The sequence below is a fragment of the Rhipicephalus sanguineus genome, chromosome 4, assembly GCF_013339695.2.
Source record: "Rhipicephalus sanguineus isolate Rsan-2018 chromosome 4, BIME_Rsan_1.4, whole genome shotgun sequence".
Lineage (NCBI taxonomy): Eukaryota > Metazoa > Arthropoda > Arachnida > Ixodida > Ixodidae > Rhipicephalus > Rhipicephalus sanguineus.
Window position 1 is genome coordinate 21773577 of NC_051179.1, and position 22134 is coordinate 21795710.

General features: G+C 41.9%; 2 protein-coding genes across 4 annotated transcripts in view; both read left to right on the forward strand.

Annotated features, from left to right (window-relative positions):
• LOC119389585 (aminopeptidase NAALADL1) overlaps window positions 1–9556 on the forward strand; it is a 36463-nt gene extending 26907 nt beyond the window's left edge. For all 3 annotated transcript variants that reach the window (XM_037656925.2, XM_037656924.2, XM_049414486.1), the window contains one exon: window positions 144–9556. In XM_037656925.2, the coding sequence (XP_037512853.1) occupies window positions 144–354 (211 nt within the window). In that variant the 3' untranslated portion in view covers window positions 355–9556. The remainder of the gene's footprint in view (window positions 1–143) is intronic.
• Window positions 9557–11757: 2201 nt separating this feature from the next.
• On the forward strand, window positions 11758–18076 carry LOC119389586 (selenoprotein M-like). Its single transcript, XM_037656927.2, has 4 exons — window positions 11758–11980; window positions 12124–12194; window positions 12427–12505; window positions 17180–18076. The coding sequence occupies exons 1-4, from the start codon at window positions 11879–11881 to the stop codon at window positions 17309–17311; spliced, it is 384 nt and encodes a 127-aa protein (XP_037512855.1). The 5' UTR covers window positions 11758–11878; the 3' UTR covers window positions 17312–18076.
• The last annotated feature ends 4058 nt before the right edge of the window (window positions 18077–22134 follow it).

Consider the following 22134-nt stretch of genomic DNA (forward strand, 5'->3'; position numbering starts at 1 on the left):
TGCTAGCTCAACCTTCGTTTGTGTCATCGTCATCCTTTGGTGCCTGTAAGTTCACTAGGAGTTCGCACTGCGCGCAGAATCACATTGTAGAAATCACGTCATGAGGATGTTGTCTGACCCTGGTTTGGGTTTGGGGATGGCAGGCATGTCATCTATGGGCCGGACGTGGACAGCGGTTACCGCAGCGTGCTGTTCCCGCACCTGACGGCGGCCATCTCCAACGCCCGTCAGGACAACCACTCCCCAAGCTGGAACCGCGTGCGCGAGTGCCTCTCCTATGTCGTGAACGCCCTCCGATCGGCCACCAACGTTCTCAGCAGCGCCGTTGTCAGCTGGCACACTGCTGAGCTCTAAACGGATGCAGCGACGGTGCCCGGTGCAATCCCAATTGTTCACTATACTGTCCATTTCATCCCTCCCGGTGATTGCTGCTCTCCATCCAAGCACACTTTAACATCACGTGTATATTACAGCTTAAGTTATCGTGCACGAACTGACCTGTATTGCAAGGCTGTTCACGTTATGAACCAAAGTTATAGTTCTCAGATTCCTTACGTTCCTTGCGCTGACTACGTTTCTTGCATTGCAGATTGGTGGTTGAGAATTATCATTAACTTGTGTATAGGACTAAAAGGTATCTCTTAAGTTTGATTTGTATAGCATTTAAAGATATGTTGCCTTACTATTTACTTGTGCGGTGGCGTAAGAGATTGCAGAAAATATGTTGCTGCAAACGATATTAGACATGGCCCGTTTGAAGCTTTGTGCTGCAAACGGCTGGATGAGAATACTTCCATTTCATCCCACATGCATTGTAGCAGATTCAGTTACACGCTGCTACAGTTTCCTAACCTTTTAAGGTTATTAATTCATGCTCAGAGTATAGTCATTGCACTAGCTGAAGTGTCATTTTCTTTTTTTAATTAAGTGTTAATTAATTGCACCATGTTTTATCCAGTCATCCTTTTGGCCGGCTTTGTTGTTCAATGCCATCATAAGAGCAGGAGTACTGTCTAACATGCCAAAGTTGTAATTTATTTGCTGCTCGCATTTTAAAATTTTGCCGGCACCCGAGTCACATGTGTTGCACATTGCATAAATTCTGAGCCATTCCTGTACTTAAGGGATTCTAAAGGGCAGCTATGATGTAGTTTAAACCTGTATATTATTATTATAGAGCATTGTTTTAATTTGTTTCGTGGGAAGGAGTTTATTACTGGTAGAAAAAAAAATGGAAGACTAGACTTGCTTCTGTCGAGTTTCATGACCACACTAAAAAGCTGGTACATCACTGCGGCTTCGTGAATTTCAGGACATCTTCACATAATTGCACAGTTATCGTGCAAAAAAAGAAAGTTCTCAAAACTTAGTGAGTTGTATCTTTGGTTCACTTAGAATGCGACACAACCTTCCTCTAATGACAGAGCTTACTACATGTATATACTCTGGAGAATGCACTGTCAAAGTCGTCGACATTACAGGAAGATGGTGTGGTAACTCCAAGATGGTATGACCGCTTTTATTCCTTCGCATCCTTTCGGCTTATCAATTTTCAACTCACAATATTGATGACATTACTCACATTTTGTTCACAATCAGTATTCCTGATATTCAGCTGACCCAGCTTAAGGGGAGACGTGGGTCTTGAAAAGTGTATTTTTAATAGTTGGGTGAACGGAACGAAATTTAATACACTTATTCAGTTTTTTCTGCAGATTCCAAATCTCTGAGTAGATTTTTAATAGCTGCATTGGAACAAAATATGTGCTAGTTCTATAACGTTTTCTAGCACAATTCTTACGGGGATTTTTGGCAACTTCTTTTCATCAAATACAAAAGCAAGGTATGCGGCAAGACTGCCAGAAAGCTGTTCTAGCCAATGATGCTATTTATTTTCTTATAACGCTGTTTACCAAAATGATACTTCTCGATAATCATGAAGTGTATGAAGCAAAAATTTTTCACTCATATTTGCATCCGTTTATTTTGCATTTGAAGTTCGATGAAAACAATCAAATTAGCATCATCGGCTAGACACGCTCTCTGGCAGTCTTGCCACATATTTTGTTTTGTCTTTGACAAAGCAAAGTTGCCAAAAAGTATCGTAAGAAATATGCTCTCAGAAATTGCATAACGTTTGTACTAATGCAGATAATAAAAATCTACTTGAAGATTTGGAATCTGCAGAAAAAACTGAATAAGTGTATTAAATTTCATTCAGTTAACCCAACTTATAAAAAAATTTTTTTTCAAGACCCACGTTTCCCCTTAACCCAACATTCCTCTGCAACGTTCCTTTAGGCCTTTCTTTTATCATGGTCACTGATATGAAATAACATCTCAAACACGCCCTTGACTGTTCCTATCTCATTATCCAGCATATCAGCTGTGTCATCCAGCATGCTGTTAAAGTATTTGTTTGCTTTTAATTTGCTCCTGTTCATTAAAATGTACCTCTTGAGATGGATCACATTAGTTAGATTATGGTTAAAGCATAACAGACGAGTGATACACGTGGTCAGCAATACGGCGACCGATGTACCTTGCCATTGGAGCGTGCGGACACATTCATGCTCAAGTGCTGCATGTGGATGCAAAGTATATATTGCTTTGTGATTTTTATTGGTCACTCGCTTGAGCTTACGGTAGTCTATGCTGACGTCCAGCGAGCTTTCGATGAAGTTTAATATGGGCAAGACATGGAAAAGCAGCCGCAGTTCTTGCTTTGTTGCAAAAAAAAAAAAGTTTGTCATTTTATACGTAACTTCACAAAAAACCGTGTGGTGTCGTTGGTGAGACATTTTAATTTGACACAGTTTGGAGTTTTGCAAATATTCTTTAAAGTTGGCAAAGCACATATTTTCTGTAAACATTCAAAAGCTCTTCGTTGAATCAATTGCATGAACATTTACAGCCATCTGTTTCACCATCAATTTTAAGTCACATTATTCATGTTGGCAGCTTGCACACAACATATATTTTTTCACTTACCTGCTTGCATTCATCGCTTTTTTTTTAGTTTAGCATTTTTTTTCTTTAAATAGTGCTAGTTGCCTGAAGCAGTGTGTATATACATTCACACACACATAAGATGGCTCTTTGGGCCTGTTGGTATGCCATTAGTGGGCATAATGTTTGCACCTTGTGTGTTTCATCATTTCTTCTTGTGTTGTGTCCCTTTGTGCAATGTTATACCCACTAATACATGCATACCTTACATACATAACTGGCTGTGAGGATCACTCAGGAGCTTGTCTTACACTTCTTTTATTATTCGTGACCGTTTAATCATGAATTTTTAGTTACGCGACGTGATTTACTGATGCATGAACGTCACAAAATGTCTTTATTAGCTGTCCAGATTAGAAAGTTGAGAGATGTGTTCTTCAAAACTGAACTCTTCGAAACTGAAGCAGAGTGAAAGTGATACACAGGAAGTAAAAAAAAAGTTAGTCATGGGCATTAGCACTCCATACCGGTGAGAACTCAGTTGTAAGAATTCTTATGCGGGTGTCGCACGGAGCACTGTTGATCGTGATTGAGCCTGATCGCAATTGAGTTTCTTTATCACGATTGGCTTAGTTGCTTGAGATGCAGGAGGCAGCCATTCGTGGTGAGGAAATTTTACCTCAGTCGTGACCAAAGGGGCCCGTACAACATTTGTATCATATTAATTACTTCATGTGCCACCATGAGTTAATTTACCACTTAACCAATGCATATTTCTACGATTCATCTTGCAAGTAAAAGGAAGCGATACATGTTTTGAATCGCTGTGATGCCAAAGGTTATAGAATGGGCAATAATTTGATGAAAGAAAGTCGACTATGTTTTGAGTGTTACTTTGGTTCACTTAATTAAGGAAACCGAAGGGTAAATGGGATGCATGCTTCCGTATGCATTCGGCCTTGTGCATCTCCTATTTTTTTGCCATGCTGTGTTATGGTAAGGTTTATTTTTTTTTTTCTTCTCATAACCAAGCGTGGTCTGGAGGTTCTTAAAGAACCTTTGCCTTAGTTTGCAAAGTAGCGTAGGCATATGCAAACTACGTTTTGAATTTGTGAGTGATGTTACGACGTGCACTCTGGAGGCACACAACACACTTATGTCTTCAGAAACTTTTCACTGGACCTGGTGGTGTGTCCTGGTTACATAATGAACATTGGCACAGACGGGCAGCCACAATTGACCTTCTAGTATGCCTTACAACAGTGTGGACAACTGTTAGAGTCGACACGCACAGGCATAAGTCATGAAGAAATTTTCTTCTATGACAAGTCTGGAAGCTGTTGCAGCTAACGGCTTGTGGCAGGCAGATGGTGCTGTGTTTTGTTAAACCTGTCAATCAGTAGCATCAAGGCTATTTCTGCCAGCTACCCAAGGCTAGAGAGGCCGTCGATATCTGAGTGAAACATTTTTGTGTTCTCCCTAATAGTTGGCCTCACCGTACAACCAGAAAATGCCAGTTGATCCAGCGGCAAGTTCTTAGGACATTCTTTATTGTCAAGTAAATGTCACACTATGTTCCTCATGTTATCTCTTGTGACACCGTTTTCATTTACCATAGAGGGAGCTGGTTGTGTGGCACTTTTTTTGCAATTACTCGTTTGTATTAATGACTATATGGAATGACTATTAAATGATGAGGGCCACAATATAGACTTCCCATGCCTTTTAAGCTCTTGCATGTGCAGCTGCTTGGGTAGTTTTGAGGCAGAGTACTTTTGCAGTTTCTTTTAACTGAGTATGGTCAACCTGTCAAATCACAGCGATGTAATTTGTCATTCTCTACCTACAAATACGGCGACTGGGAGGATGAGAGCGCTTGAAAAAGTGAATGCCTCTTTGACCTGTAGTTTTATTTCTCTGCTCTTGCAGAGCTCGCAAGTTGGTCTCTTTGCACGAATTTCTATGGCAGCCTGAAACGAACTGTTTGGCAAGTTTGTGGGTAACAGTCCGTCTCATCAATACAAAGAAGAAGATGCACATTACACCAGCATTAATGTAATGTATGCGTATACCTTATGTGTTTGTGTGTATTCTTTTTATTAACCAAGATTTTTATGTGTTAGTGAGTGATAATCCGGTTCACTGTGCTGTGATCTCAGACTGCGCGGGTTGTCTGTTCTTTCATGCTTATGGCTTGAGGCACTGCATGTTTGTCTACTTGACGTGCTCACGAATGATTTCAGACACGGTGAGACGGGGATCTCGCAATTTGAAAACCAGAGTTCGGGGAAGTGTTTTTTTGTTTCTCCACGCCTTCATTTATCAAAGCCTGACATTGTGTTCTAGGCATTCCCGGTGACTTTTATGCTGTACAAACATTTATTGTTTCGGCTCTGTGTTCGGTGGGAAATGATGCTGCAGCTAATAGATAATTGATGATTCCTTTTGCCTCTGATGCACTTAGCTTCGATATATTCTTGGAGTTGTGGCCATTTGTTTTCACTCACATCATCATTGTCACGCAACTTGTCTCTGCCGAGTAGGTATGCACCAAACTGGTAGCTCAAGGTTCGCTCGCTAGCTGCCAGGGGCTGTTTCCTAAGCTCGTAGCACGGCAGCTATCGGGTTCACTGCGTACCATGTCCCCGATAATTTCACATTTGTTTTGATTCCTTCGCATCACGCTACCATTTGTAGCGTTGCCGAAGCGTGAACAATTACTATAGCACGAGACCACTGTCATAGCAGGCATAAAGTGAGTGTGGCCCTTTTTACTCACGTACCATTCATCAAGCACTGTTCACTCCCTATTCATTTTATTTTACTTTGTGTTTTTTAGTAATTGCACTTATTGTATATAAGTTTTCAGCAATACCGTGAGATATCTGAATGTCTTCACCTCTTTCCTTGCTGTGTAACATAGTGAGCTAAGGGCACCGCAGTGGAAGCTCATTTTGAGTGCACGCCGAATGGTTTTGCCAGCAGATGCTGACAGCCTGTGAGAACGTTCTTGGTGGCCTGGTTTATTGCCGGCAGTGTTTTAACATCTCATTGTCGTTGGGTGTGTCGGCTGTATTGGACACTCGAAGCATTGTATTGTCCAGTTTTGCGCTTCATTTCCGCAAGGCACTGTTCCATGTTGCTGGGTGTGTTTGCCCAGAAGTGAAAGTACATTGCTGGAATGACCTTTTGAGAACAAAGAAGAAGCTCATTTGTGACACTTCAAAAAGGACAAAAAAAAGAAAATGTGTGTTGCACGGAGCGATTCAGCCGCAGTATTCTTGCTGTTCCCTGCTATGAACAGGGGGACAGTGTGATTCATGTGTGCATCGACAAGTTCTGTGTTGCACATACTTGAGTCAGCCTGCTTGTCAAGCATGGGAAGGAAAACGGAACGTCTACTTTCCTTTATGAGCTTTATGAACTCCTTTACAAGCATATATAAGTGATGAGATAATACAAGCTGGGGGAACATGTTAACAAGTTCTCTGATGTACATGTCCAAACAAACCTGCCTGTTGAACCCCTTCAAGAAAAAAAAAACATAGACTATCATGTTGTTCCCTCCCAGTGTTAGCTCGAACGTCATCACTGTAATGTAATGAATCAAAAGCTTGAATATTTAAAAGTTTTACGTTTAATGCAACGTGAGCTGGCAGACGATGTTACTTGCCTGCTGAGTCTTTCACCGATTTTTATGCACTATAACCATCCAAAGCATGCGTGCCAAAGGCAGCCAATCATTTTAGGGCAGAAACGTCATTCATTCTTCTCAATGTTGTGCAATCTTTTTGGGTGTCGTGTGAATATAAATGGTGTGTAATCCTTTCCACTGCACCTAGACGATGTAGCTGCTGCCGTGAGTATGGACGAGAATAATTGTCCTCTGGACCTGAACCTAGCTGCAGGTCAGATTGGAGAGTTCCTGACAAAAATTACCTGAGAGAACTATGGTGCTGTTACTTTGTTACTATACCATAAAAATGGCATCTTATGGTGCGTGCAAAATCTATATTATGCATTATCTTTCCAAGTTTTTAGGCAGTCATATGTTATTTTAAGCGTGTGAACACAAGTTTCGTTGCATACGCGTTAATGACTGCAAATGGTTGCATTTGGGATACAACATTTTGTTCGGTATGATTTATTTTCAAGGCTACATACAGAGCAAATCGATGCCGAAAGGATGAAGCCTGGGCAAGTTCGTGTTATTATCCGTCATGCACTTTCTAACAACTCCCACAGACCAGAGTTCTCTCTAGTAATTTTTACAGGAAACTCTGTGCATCAGGTAGCTGAGTCAGCACTAGCATGTGACACATTTTCGAATGCTTTAGCATTAATGACATTACACAAAGAAAGTTTGTATCTCTATACAGTGTTGATCATCACTAGTGCTAAAAGATTGTTTTACGAGTGATGTTTGAAAGTAGTTCACTGTAGTAAGTTGACCTTATAGGATCCCCTTGCACATATGTATACGTGGTTGTGAAGCACACATGCTATTTAAATCCAATTTCAGCTTTTCACATCCCGGTGAGCTTTACTTTTTTTATTTTTGTCAGGTTCGGTTCTGAAATGTTAAGGTCTGTATGTGTGTGTTCATTTTCACAGCGTCCCTATCGAAAAAAAGAAAGCAGTATGTATGTGCCACATCCAATAATTCCATGTGACCACGTGGAGTTCCCATACGAAAACCCAAATGTTTCTGTACATTGTGTGGAGCAAGTTCCATATGATCCCCATTTATTAGCACTTAGGAATCTCATACCAGTTGAATGTATGAGGTTCCTACATTCCCGTATGCATATTCACACGTGCATGGGAATGTAGGAATCTCGTATGAAATCCTATACATTCCCATGCATATGTAACATAGGGCAAGTCTCGTATGACATATGGAAACATGCCGGTTTTTGTGTGTTCATGTGGGGTTGTTGGATGGGGAGCTCGTGGATATTTTTCGACAGGAATAGTTACAACCCACCTATTATAGGGGCAGGAAAAAGAGGATGCTTGTATAGTAGGAAAGTTTTTTTCCTAACATCTACTCTACTTGATTGCTCAGAATGATATATTGGGCAAGTTATCTTGCTTACAAGCTGGTTGTTGCAGTGGAAGGTCTATTGTGAGTGATCTTCTGTCACTCTTTTTTTTTTCTTTTTGCAAAGTTTAGGCCGTTTGTTATTAATACTTTCTCTTTAACCTCAATCTATTTTTTGTGGCTTCTTAAAAGAAGTTTGGTTGCTGAGGTATATTATAGGCGTCTCATACACTACTGGACACTCAAAGAGAGGCTGTGAGAAAAAACTGTTCTCGGTGAATTTTTTGCTCATTACATGATAGAATATTTATGCATTCGACTTTTGTTTGTGTGACTAACGTTTTTGTTTTTATACTGTTACTCCACGTTGCAAATATTTGAAACACACCCACAGAGCTAAATTTTCTCCGCCAAGTCTTTTGTAAAGAGGATTTTGGTGAGGAAATCGTCCTAAAAATGTTGAACCAATTTTTTTTATGCTGTTGACTTTCAAGGCAAAAAAACAGTAACCTGTGATACCTGACCTGCCAGGGGGGTGGAGGGGTGGCAATCATGATTTTAGACTGTCAAGCTCCTGGCAACTTCTCCTAAACTTTTTGTTTAGAAACCTTTTCTCCCTAAATATTGCTTTTTCTTCGTTCTATGTGTGATATATGTGAAGGCAGTGCAGCCAGTATTACAAAGGAGTAGTGACACGAATTTTCGAAGTTGTGAAAACAGTATCCCGTGCATCTGGCAAAAAAAAAAATTGTGCAAGTACGAAGTTTGTGAAATGGGGGACACATTCATTTGATAATAAAGCTAGTCTCAAAATGCCAGACCCCTGGTGTTATTGGCACTTAACATACACGAAGTAAAATTTTTCATGTTATGTAGCGATGAAGCTAGGCATTTTGATGTCACTCGTGAAAAAAATAGAAGTGCTCAGTGTTTTTCTTCTTGCTTTGGTTGCGTGTTGCAGCTGCATTAATTGCTGAAGTGGAGCAAGAGCTATTAAATTTGCTGGTTTCTGAAACCTAAGTGGGTTCATAGAAAAAAGTATTTTATAAAATTTTCTAGGCCGCTGCTATCCTTCCCAACATTTTTTCCAGAGTTTGGAGAGCATGGAATTCAATGCACGCTAGAAAAATTACGAGTCGAAAATGCTGTGCCACTACTCCTTTAAAAAGACGATGCTGAAAATATGCTTGCCTGAACCTATGTGTTTTAATTTCTTATGTTTGTAGTTAAAATCTCTTTTCTATTATTTTGTAATGGTTGTGTGTAGTCAAGAGAATGAATTCATAGAGAAAATTGTCAAAATTTTTTACTGTTTGTGTTTTTATGCGGTATGTGAGCAGTTCGCTCTCTGTCTAGTCGTGGTCATTGTTTTACAGAAGCGAGTCGACATTGCTGCCTTTATTTACATAATCCTCAATTTGTCACTTATCTCATTCAAGGCGTGCCTGTTTTATGGTAATCTTTTATTTATATTTGGTATCTCCATCCATGCCTTTTATGAATGGTGGTGGTTGATCATTGTTCTGTACATGTTGCAAAATAAAATTCACTTTCTTTACACAAGCCATGTCATGTCTCTGTGGAGTGCAGTGGTAATTTCAATTACAGAGAGCTGAGCTAGTTGGTAAGTATTCATTCTAAAAAGACAGGGCCTGCAAACACGGACACAAGAAAGAAGTCAGGACACCACAAACGCCGACTAACAACTGAAGAGATGCACAACGGTGGAAAACGAAAGAAGGCACGAAAACTTATCTGCGCATGCCCCCACGCATGCCGGATTGATATGTTCACCTATTGCATGGGCATGCGCAGATAAGTTTTCCTGCCTTCTTTCTTTTCTGCCACTGTGCGTCTCTTCAGTTGTTAGTCGGCATTTGTGGTGCCCTGACTTCTTTCTTGTGTCCGTGCTTTACGCCCTGTCTTTTTAGAATGGTTAATTTCAAATAACTTTTGTGAAAGCCTGTTGCTTTAAATATTCAAAAATGCGTGTATTACGTATAACTGTCACATTTTAAATTTCCTTGGCCAAAGATGTCAAATGTCTATGGTTAATAGTTTGAAAGGTCCATTTTTGTTCCTATAGATAAATTAGACAAAGAAGCAATAATAATTCATTTCCGTGTTTGAAGGTACATGCTCAAGTGATGAAATAAATGCATTTGTTTGAGGGGAAACATGAAGTCCAATTTTGTACTTTTTAATTGTTAGGATTATTATTATCCAAATGCTTATGTTATTTCCACATGTTTGCATGACTTCAATTAGGTGCAGAAACCTGAGCCACCCACTGAAGAAATGTTTGTATGCAAAATGAGATTAAGGCAGTGATTCTTCACTTCTGGTAATTAAAATTAATGTAAGATATGTCAGCCTGATCACTTTCTGATATATTAAGACCAAACAAACATAAGTCCATAATTGGTGTAATTACTAGCAACTACTTCCATGTGCATGAGATATATATATCTCTAGGGTGTCAAGCCCTAGTGTTTACATGCTCAAACATGTAAGAGAGTCAAAACTGGGCAGACACGGCACATAGTTAAAATCAATGAAAAGCGAATCAAAGCTATTCATTAACACATCGGTGTGCTTTAGATATATACCCGTCAGCCAACATTATCTGTACAGGTTTTTGTCTGTTTATTACAAGAACTGAGGTGTGCTTTTGTACTGCAAGATGCAGACCAAACTGTATGCCTCCATAACTGCATCGCATGTGTCCTCAAACCAACACATTCATATATGCTTTGAAAATATTTGGCTCATGCTTATGTAGTGTGTACCCTGTGTCATTGGTAATTGTTGGCGCTGGTCCGAGTTAAAGCCCAACCATGCGTTTTCTGCCGGCTTTAGTCCGAGTTGGCACCAGAAGGTACAAGCTCCGACTGGGACAGGCTGGCAATCGATTCCAGCTGGGAATAGCTCCATAACCACAGGCGTGCGTAGGGTGCGCATAGGCGTGCGCAGGAGGGGCGAAAGTTCATCGCAGCTAGCCCCCCACCCCCACTAACTCAATGTACGAGGCAGATTTTGCGCCCCCCCCCCCCCCCCCCCCCCGTGCGCAGGCCTATGTCCATAACCCAGTTTAATTGGTTCCAGCTAGAACCAGTTAGAATTTTGTTCACCTAGGTAGCATTCGGCGCATACATATTAACCTTTGTATGTGTGCATATTCATCCACAAATACATATACCGAGACACTGGCCGATCCAGCAGACAGCATTGACAAAGAAAGATTTAATAAAATTGATAGCCTTGTGGAACGTTTCACGTGTGCCACGTACACCACGTGGAACGTTGAACCACATTAGAAATACACCATGTGGACCTTAGATGGCGGCTTGAATGTTTTTTTTTTTTTTATCTCAATATCTATCTGCAACCCTCAACTAGATATTACAGCTACAACAACCACTGTTTCCACTTGGTTCACTGCTGTACGCTATGTTGAAAGCGTAGTTTGAATTTGGCGCGGGCTGCGTTGTTGCCAAATCCCAATGTCTTGCCCAAATCCACACCTGTCTGCACCTGTTGACGCGCTTGCGACCGCGGCATCCGGTTCATCGCCTACACTTGGGCACAGATGGAGGGGATGGGCGTGCAGAATTCCATGTATCCCGAGATAATCAAGTGTGGGCGTTATTTATCGAAGTTTTGTAGCGGTGGCAGCGAGCGATTGGTGGCCGCACGCGCAGCTGGCAACTTGGCTGACTTGGCGCCAAAATCTGGCCAACCAGCAGCCTTTCCTAGCCGAGTTGAGCCAGCTTGAAGCCGAGCTCCAGCCGGAATTTGTTTTTTTATCGCCGGCGTTGCGGCGATTTTGCAAACAGAGCTTCGTGGCCCATTCGTGGAGGAGGTAGTGCCGCGGCGTCAGTCACGATGGTTCGCGGCTTCTTAGCCGTGCTTCTATGCGCCAGCCTTGTGCTAGGCGATGAACAGAAAAAGCCCACGGACACCGTGATCACCCATGTCCGCGTCGAGGTAACGCATTTGTTGCATTTGTTGTTTTCTCTCCTTTCCACAGTTCTGTGCACCGCATGTGCGTTCGGAATGCGTAGTATTCCTAATGGTGGGAAGCAAAAAAAAATGTGTCTACGTGTCACATTTTCTTTTTTCCGTTACAGAGCTGTGGCGGATGACGACTGAATGCCTATCCTGAGGTGAAACGGTTTGTCTACGAGGACATTCCCGAGTAGTATCCTTTGCTTTGGTATTTTAGATGTAAGTTCTTGCTTTAAATAAAGCTTGTGAAAAAAAAAAACGTTGATATTTGATGAAGCAGCGCACAAGGACACAATCACGAACACAATTCTGTGTGTGCGTGATTGTGCCCTTGTGCGCTGCTTCATCAAATATCATGGCTCACCAACTAGCGCATCTACATATTAAAAAGAAAAAGAGTTGATAAACCTTGACGCCACATTTAGTCCCAACGCGGAGTTCAAAGTGATCCATGGAGCCAAGCCCGAGATACTCTTTTTGAACGCCGCAGGCGAGGAAGTTGAGGTACGTATAATTTGGTTAAATCGTAATTAACGCGCCTACGTAATAGACTGGTGTATGGACCAGGAAGCACCCCCGTGGTGCTGAACCTATCCTCCATTATATTTGTCGCCCTGTTAACGTGCGTTTGAAACCTTAGCGAAAACACTAATCTAGGTAATATCCATTTTCCATGTATAACACGTCACGAAAAATGAGCAAAGAAAAAGAGAACGGCTGAAACAGGTGTGGTTTTGCATTTGTCGCTGAACATGGTGTCCCACTTGTAGGTAAGCAGAAAAACAATCGCACAATGGTCCAGAAGCCGTAATGCCAAGGTTTTGCAGCTGTTGCCTGCATTTGTTCGTTTCAGTACATTCAGGATTCTAGACATATTTATAGCTTGGCACTTGGAAATATAAGCACCACATTTGCCGAGTGATCCCTTTCTTTAGGTTCTGTGTTTGCGGTTGTGCGTCATGCCAAGCGACCAATCACAGCGATAGTGGGGACGTGGCAATAACAAGCCACTGGTAAAGGTCAAGCAGAGTGGAAAAATTTAAGTTTGGTTTAATGGCGCACAGGAGACTAAAGGCTATGATACACCAGCCACAGGGCGATAAAATTTTGCGATTAAATGCAGCATACGCTGGTACTTAAGACTTATTTTTAAAATCTGTTTGGTTTTAGATAACTCGATCATGTCAAAGGTACCTGTGCATCATCTGATATTAACATTGGGTAAGGTGGTATGTGTTAGAATTGATGCAAATCTTGGGGCTAGGCACAACTATACCTGCAACAGATTTCCTGTGTAAAAACTCTGAAATAATGTTTGGTATGCCTCCAAGGCTGTAAACAGCTTACAAAGTGTAAGGGTAATGCTTTGAGTCCTTTCAAGATAGCGGTTTGTAATTGATGCACTTAACCCCTTAACTGCTTTGGACGAGCAGAGCTCGTCCTGCCCAAACTGTCCCCAAACTTCTTTGGACGAGCAGAGCTAGTCCTAGCGGAATAGGTACTCCCCTCTAGCGTTCAGGACAAGAGGCGCTCTTCTACAGCTTAGATTGCATGTAATCCACCAGATGGCAGCATTTACTTGACAATTTATTTTTTTCCTGCGGAAAGAGCGTGGTTTTTGCATGAAAAGATGGCTTGCGGTGGCAGCCACCCATGCATAGCTGGCTCGTCAACACGAAAAAGAAGCTTTTCATTTTCGTGATCTTCTTCGAGTGATGATGGTTCGGATACAGATGTTTATCTTGTGTCCGGAAGTGAAGACAGCGATGGCGGTGAATTGAGCATCTTCTCCGGTGATGATGAAAACAGCTCGGAAGCGAACATTGCGAGTGCTCGCCAGTGGATCCTGCTTGATGCGGACAATCCTCCTGTGAAGCCTCCTCGCTTTCTATTCTTGTCCGTTCCAGGCAAGACTTTCAAGTTGTCATCGCAAGATGGCCTTATGGAATACATTCAGCAGTTTCTTCAAAAGCGCTTCATTTGCTCGCAGAAGCGAGGAGAAAACGGGAAAAAGTTGAGAAAGGAAACTCTCTTTTGGTGCAGGAGCTGGAGCAGGCCCCTTTGCATTATTCCGGGTTTTGATTTGACTAAGTATGTGGTACAAATATTATTTCAACATCGACTAGGTACTTTTTAGTACAATCAGATTCGAAATCAGCAATAAAAAAAATAGGCACTTTTGGTTGGGAAATTTTCAAAAAAATAAAGCACTTAAGGGGTTAAAGGGGCCCTGCAACACCTTTCTTAGTTATATTGGAATAGTCTCATTATTGACGTATGGCTCTTCACGAGTCATATGCCGCAAAAATTTTTCGAATCCGTCAAGTCTAAGTGGTGTTACCAAATTATAGAGATCACGTTCCGCAGCTTTCTCCCTCAACTCAACGCCGCGGGCGCGCGGAAAGCAAGGCAGCGAGTCGACGAAGGGAGCGCAGAGAAGCGAGGCTCCGCCCAAGAGCGCCGGCGGAGTTTTTTTCTTCATTTTTTTCTCTCTGACGTCTGGGCGCAACCACGTGGTCTGTGCCGCCACTTCCGGTCGGCTTGCGTCGTTCTCGTCGAGCGGAGCCGATGTGTATCGCGCGTGCTTGAAAACTGCGCGTCGGTTTGGTAATGTTGGGTGTGCACCTCGAACGCCGTAGTGTTTTCATCGCTCTGCCAACCATGGAAGCAAACCTGCGCGCTCGTTTGGAACGAATGACAGCTGAGATCGGTTTCGGCCCATACTCCGATACACCGCCTCGTAAGACGGCACTGGCAGACGACCCCGAAGCGCCGCCATTACCGGACGCCAGCACTGTTATCGGAGACATGCTGCACGGCTGCCTCGGTCGGTCGTGAGAACGTGCCGACGATGCAGTTCCCAGCTGACGAGGCAACACTCGAACGGCTGCCACTCTCAACGGCAACCGGCGATGGTCAAAAGCACAGAAATATTCACGTTTTCGGCACTGCGCATGGCGAAGAAAACGGAACCACGCAACTACGAGCAGACGAGCTGTCGGTGAGACCGGAAGTGCTAATATTAATGTTTGTTCGGTGTTTTTAACGCGATAACAGAATATAAACATACATATTATCTACTTATTGAACTCAAAATTAACAACGAAAGTAATAATGAGGGTGTTATCGTGATTATAACATCAGCCAATGGTGGAACTGCCGACAATCGCGTCATATTTTGCGGACTAATACATCATTTGTCGAGAGAAGAGGGAGCGATTTTCAGCTGACTTTGAGAATTTATTGTAAATTCCAGGCCGTGCGCATCGCTATAATATTTGGCTCGCGTGTTCTCGGGAGCCTCGACTACCGATCGGCAGCGCTTTTTGAGCATGCTCGAAAAGTGTTGCAGGGCCCCTTTAAGTACAGTCTACATCAAAGTTCATGTTATTGCCATAAATTCATTCTGACCTTTTACAGAAAGCCACATTCATTAAGAATCAAATGACCCGCACGTGCAAGAGATGTTTGCTAGCTTTGAGGGCCACTATTGTTATTGATCCTTTCAGACGCCACCTATGAAGAATTATCTGTAAATGCATCAATTTGATACAATGTTATTTCAAGGCACTCGATATTATATTGCAACAAAAATAATTTTGTAATACGTTCATTTATGTGAGTTATAGTAATCTTTCCTAATTACGTTGTAATTAAATATCTATTTATTCTTAAACCATTCATGCTCTGTTTTTGCATAAATAGAATGCAATCTCGAGCTTGAAATATAGCACAAATTCGTTTTCGGTTATGTCCATGTTGAATAAAAAGAAATTATGCTTTTGACGTGGGTTGCGGAAAGCAGCACGTCGAGCGACTCGTCAAATGCGGTAGTGCCTTCAGCAAAGTAATCGTATGCAGCAGTACAATGCAAAATGAAGCTAAATGAAGACAAATTTATTATGCAGGTGGTTTAATTCATCCAAAGCTCAATGTATCATGCTCTTTCGTAGCCTCTAGCCGATACAAATAGCAATAACAAGTGGTGTACACAATTGTGTACGCAGCATCTCAAAGGATTAAAGAACAAAGCCTCTCCATGTGCTGATTTAGGAAACCGTTCAGCTTAAATTAATGCCTTTTATGGGTAGAGGCTTCTGCTGCTAAGAAAGGAGAAGTAGTTACGATACCTGACGCAAAATGCTATAACTTTCCCATAGTAGGATCGTTTTCTTTGTACGGATGAAATTTTACTAGCTAAGGGTAACTTAGTGGCTGATGCGTTGCCCTGCTAATTTTGAGGATGTGGGTTCAATTCACAGCCCCAGTGGCTGCATTTCGACTCGGGCAAAATGCAAGGAAACCTGTGTACTTTGATTTAGGTGGATGTTAAAGAACCAGAGATGGTCAAAATTAATTGGCATTTCTGCACTACACTCTAAGAAAAGATAGAGTAAAAAGGGCGTTTTTGTCCGAGAAACATAAGCACCATCTGGCTTGATTGCATTTCCTTTCTTGAAAGCTCTGCTCTCGCCACTTACCTTTCAAGAAGGCTATGTGACACTGATAACGCTCACGCCATTTGTGACCTAAAAGTGCCAGGCACGCGACGATAACGCAAGGATAGGCACTCATGATAGATGACGATTATTGTGGGACAAAAAGACACCCTTTTCACTCGGGTTTTTTTTTTTTTTTTTTTTTAAGTGTATGGCATGCCTCACCAATCATATGCTTTTGGTGCAAAAAATCCAAGCTCTTTTGTTTTTCCTCTTTTGTAGCTAGGGGTACTCTGATAGCCTGTGGCATCACTTTGCGATTTGACCCGCCACGGTGGTCTAGTGGTTATGCTACTCGACTGCGGACCTAAAGGTCGCGGAATCGAATTCCGGCCACGGTGGCCTCATTTCGATGGAGGTGAAATATTAGAGGCCCGTGTACTTAGATTGAGGTTCACGTTAAAGAACACCAGGTGGTCAAAATTTCCGGAGCCCTCCACTGCGGCATCCCTCATAATCATATCGTGGTTTTGGGACGTAAAACCGCAACAATTATTATTATTATTATTATTATTATTATTATTATTATTATTATTATTATTATTATTATTATTATCACTTTGCATTGCAAATAGTGGAACAATTTAGCTGAAGTTTAGTTAGAGGGGACGGTTATGACTCCAGGATTGCAGCAAAAGTGGTAGCTTGCTCGGGGTCTGAATTTTGTTCATTTTTTTAGCGTCTGAGCCTGGAGCAGCGGAGCCGCGATGAGTGCAATCAGCTGCTGACAGAGCGTGGCTTCGTCAGGAAAGAGAAGGAGCCAGAAGAAGAGGAGGAGGAAGAGGACCTTGGAATCAAGGGCGAGCTCTAGACGCGACCACAGAACGCACAGCTCAACACGCGCAATCGACCATCCATTCACATTGTGCCTGCTATACAGCCACTCAGTGCAACGTGCATTTTTCTCACGCTGTCAAAACATTGGGAGGTGGATATGCATTGAATAGGAAGTACAATTAAAGTGAAAATCTCATTAAGTGAAGGTAAGGCTTGTTACCGTGCTTGCCACGGGTGTACGTATAAACTGTCGCGACGAATTCGGTTTCATACTATACGCTTGTAGAGATTTGCACTTAGCCATTTTCTTGGTTATTGGCTACAATAAATGCACTGCTTTAGCAATCTGCACTTCGCAGATTGTGCTTTAGGACTAATTTGCGTGAAGTATCCTAAAAATTAATTTTCGCTGGTATTGCAGTAATGATCACCATTTGCTTGTAGTGGCATAAATCCTTCCTCAGTTGAAAGGAAAAGAAAAAATTCAAATCTGGGCCTCGTTTAACTGTGAGGGAGCCACTGCGAATTATACTGCTAGGTTGTATTGCAAGCACAATTTTTGCATTCCTGCTGTTGAGACTAGTTTTGTTCTGCTGACTGTCAAGTGTCCATTATTTTTTGCTACTTTCACCACCCAGCGAAAGGCTTCTTTGTGACCATTAATTGGGTTGCCTAAATGAAGTTGCTGTCGGAAATTTCCCAAAAAACGGCAGCGGCGGATGTACTGCATCTGGTTTCTGGTTGTACTGGAGTTCTGGCTGGTTTCGGTGATGTACATAAATAAACATATAATTTACAATTTGTGTTGTGCAAGTCATTCAAGTGAAACGTGATGTTTCTTTGCACCACCTGTACCAGAGCTTTGGCTGACTGCACACTTGGTCTGTTGATGGCATTATGTGCGATGTCTTGTTTTGCATACGGATGAAGCGCTGTTCATCTGCACAGCTGCGCACGTGCAGTCATTCCATTAGCTTTCCCATTGTAACGTGTTCTGCTTTTGGGAGACCACACAAATTGTGAAAATGAAAAAGTTACGATTGAATTTAAATTGCTGGATGTGAACGATTGAAACATTGGGGAGATTTAAAATTTAAATGCGTAAAAAAAAAAAAAAACAAGGAAACTCTCTCGTAATAAAAAGGTGCAGTGCTTTGCTATTCGGGGCTCCAGCTGTCTGCCTGAAAGACGTAACAGCACAAATATTTGTGATGGGATGAGGCATGCCTCTGCTACGATAAGTCTACAAACAGTTGGGCTTCTTCGTTCATCAAGACCCGTACAAGGCATCCACCGTTTTGGAGGTGCTGGGATTCGAAGCTTGTGGAAGCATTAGTGGTTTCCAGTCAGAGACACTTGTAGTGTTTTTGGCATCTGTTGTATATCTAATAATTATAGTTGGGTCATGGCTATGTAGCTGTTCATGGCTCCAAAGCAGTCCAGCCTGCAGTAGAAGATGGGAGTGTTGCGGTTGCTCTGTTCATGTGCAACACAGGCCTTCTAGCACATGCATAGTACACACCAAGCATCATGTAATAAGGGCAAATCTGTGCTATACTAAAAAAAAGGGGCCGTTAAAGAGTATTGGGGCCATATTCCGAGTCATTTTTGGCGACAGTGTCTCCATGGTGTCGCTTTGCATTACATAGAATCTCGCATGTCCAATGAATGAAGCAACTCCTTGCTGATGTTTCCTCAACCAGTCAATCGGAGCACGCTACTATGATATATTATGGGCAATATCTCCAATTCAGATTATGGCCTTTCGTGAAAAATAAGTGTGGAAGAGAATGATAAAAGCAGAGTTGTGACAGGCTATGAGAGACGCCGTAATGGAGGGCTCCAGATAGTGTCAACCACCCGTGGTTCGTTAACGTGCACCATCTGATGTCGTACAGCACACAGGCCTCTTAGCATTTCACCTCTATCAAAATGTGAGAGAGAAAGAGAATTTTATTTGTCAAAGTGTTCATGGGCACCTCGGGCAAGCCAGACAGTACGTGACGGCGACTTCTTCGGCTCGCTCCACCGCTGTAAGTTGTGACTGCTGCTGCCGGGATTGAACCCCTGTCTTCCGCGTTGGCAGCCACACACTGCTACAACTGAGCTGCAGCAGTGGCTGCTGAGTAGAAGGAGGAGATTCCAAGAAAGATCATCTATTTGGTTTGCTTTATTCAAGGCAAAAATGAACAAGATTGCCTTGGGGGACACGACTAAAGGCTAAGTAAATGCCTGACTGGGTCGTGCCACCCTGGCAGCAAAGCAGAAACATACAGTATGTACAGTACGCAGAAAATTACAACATCACGTGTTATCTTACACGGGTACCATAGTGGAACAGAACTACCAGAAGTGTGACTAAAAGCATAGAAATATAAACAGAGTCCTTATTCGAGTGGTGGCAAATACAAACTAATGCATGTTTTTTATCAAATAAATTAACAAGAAACTTCTTGACTAGGATTTCGAGTTGCTCTACAAGACAAATTAGAGTATAACGAACAAACAGGCAAAGGGACAATAATGAACAAGGTGTATCGAGTACAAAACATCAATGAATAACAAATTTTAAAAATCAAGAAAAGCATCACTTTGTTCAACTAGAAACTCTTTTGTTATTTTTTTAAATGCTCTAGCTGAAGTTCTATCTTCCAGTAAATGTAGTATAGTTGGGTGTTTGTTTAATATGTCTGGAATTTGTGAAGCTAATCGTTGGTCACCGTAGTTCGTTCGTGATCTATATTTGTATATTAAGCTCTTTCTCAGCTCGTATGGTGTTTGTTTCACATAATATGTATCCAAGAATAGTGATGTACTTAGTCTATACTGGTGTAATATCTCTAGACAAAGCTTATGTCTGTATAACAGTTTTATAGGCAATACTTTGTACATTTTAAAATATGGTCGAGCGCTTTCGCAAAGGGGAGTGTTAGATATTGCACGTATAGCACGCTTTTGTAATATCAACAGAGAATTAAGGTTTGTGGCAGTCGTTGTGAGCCACACCAAGGAGCAGTATGTTAGTCGTGAATGTACTAGAGCGTAGTAAATTTGTAGCTTGACATTTGTTGGGACGTAGTATCTCAGTCTATTTAAAATGCCGATTCTCCTGGAAAGATGTTTTTTTATCGCGTCAATGTGTGGAGACCAAGAAAGTTGTTCTTGGAATAGAACTCCTAGAAATTTTATCGTTTTTGTGCGCTGAATCTCGGTGCTCTGGAAGTAAATTGGAGTGCATGGTATATGAGTTACTCCTTTAGTTTGGTTTCTCTGGTTTCTCTGTGTTCTCTCTCTCCTGGTGATTGGATCTGTCCGTCAACTATTTAGCTTGAATGTGTGTCGCGTCGTTAAAATAAGCAGTGGCAGTATCCCTTGGTGAAAGAAAGAAATGGAGGTCAAGTGTCATGCAGCCAAGCACAACACTCGTACTGATGATAACATTCGGAAAAACACGGTGACGAAAAGCGTACACACTGGAGATGTGTTTTTTTGCGCTTTTGTAAGTACGAACAACCAACTAGCACAGTCAGCTACCTTAGTGAGTTACAACACCAGTCTTCTCCTCATAATTATATCATGGTTCTGGGACATTAAACTAGGGGTGTGCGAATATTCGAAATTTCGAATATTTTTCGAATAGTGTTTGCTATTCGATTCGATTCGCACTGGAATTTTACTATTCGAACTTCCCAAAAACAAATACAGTCAACGTCTGATTGAAAGTGACCCCTTCAGATTTTTAGGATGCTTCACCTCATTACATTGTATTACGGCAAAGCTGCCTTTCAGGCTCCGTTACGGTCGAACTTTGCCGATACACAGTCAGCGTCAGATTGAAAGTGGTCCCTAGGTTTTTGATATGCTTCACCTCATCACACCCCGGTATTGCGGCAAAGCTGTCTTTCAAGCTCCGTTACGGTCGAACTTTGCCAATACACAGTCAACGTCCAATTAGAAGTGGTCCCTAGATTTTCAATATGCTTTACCTCATCACACCCCGGCATTGCGGCAAAGCAGCCTTTCACGCTCTGCTATGGTCGCAAATGTATTAACTCAAGAAAACGCTGGTTCCAACATGGAGAAGAAAGATGTGGCAGAGGTGGGGGCTCAATTAATGCTGTTTTGGACCTGAAACTTGGGCAGGAAGTCTGAAAAATCGGAAGCCGAAGCTTTTTAGCATCCAAAATTTCAGATGTTCTTATATATCGACGTCTACGAGGCAGATTTGGAACTCCGGACTTGAAGGGAGCACACCTTGTCTGCCACATCAGTTGGGCTTCCACAGAAGTTGAAAGAGGAGGAGAGGCTGAGGAAATGGCATCTATGCCTATCACGTGTAAAGTGTTGTTGGCAACACTTTGGTTGCACCAAATCATGTACATAAATAGAATTCGGCCTCTACGTTGCCTCATTCTTGATAAGAAAACTATGAAACACCACCCCTCCAGTGCTTCATCAACCTAGCGAAAATAAACACTTTCATGTTGCGATCTCATAAGAATATGCTTAGGAGTCCACTGCAATTTCCCTTCGAAGTATTCGAAAAATATTCGATTCGCACTCACGCTTCAATATTCGAATTCGCTTCGCACCCAAAATTTTGCTATTCGCACAGCTCTAGATTAAACCCCATCAATTATTATCACTATGAAGTCAACAGCATGATTTTAAGTATGTATTCATCAGACTAGGACAATTATTGCAACAACGTATACTGGAATATCTAATAGAAATGTGGTCTGTAGTCCTGCCTCCTATACTGCATAGAGTTTAGAATAAGCTGTATAACTAACTGTTCTGGGTCTCAACTATTCGACACAATGGCAATTGAGTACATTGAAGAGGAGGTTGTGTCTG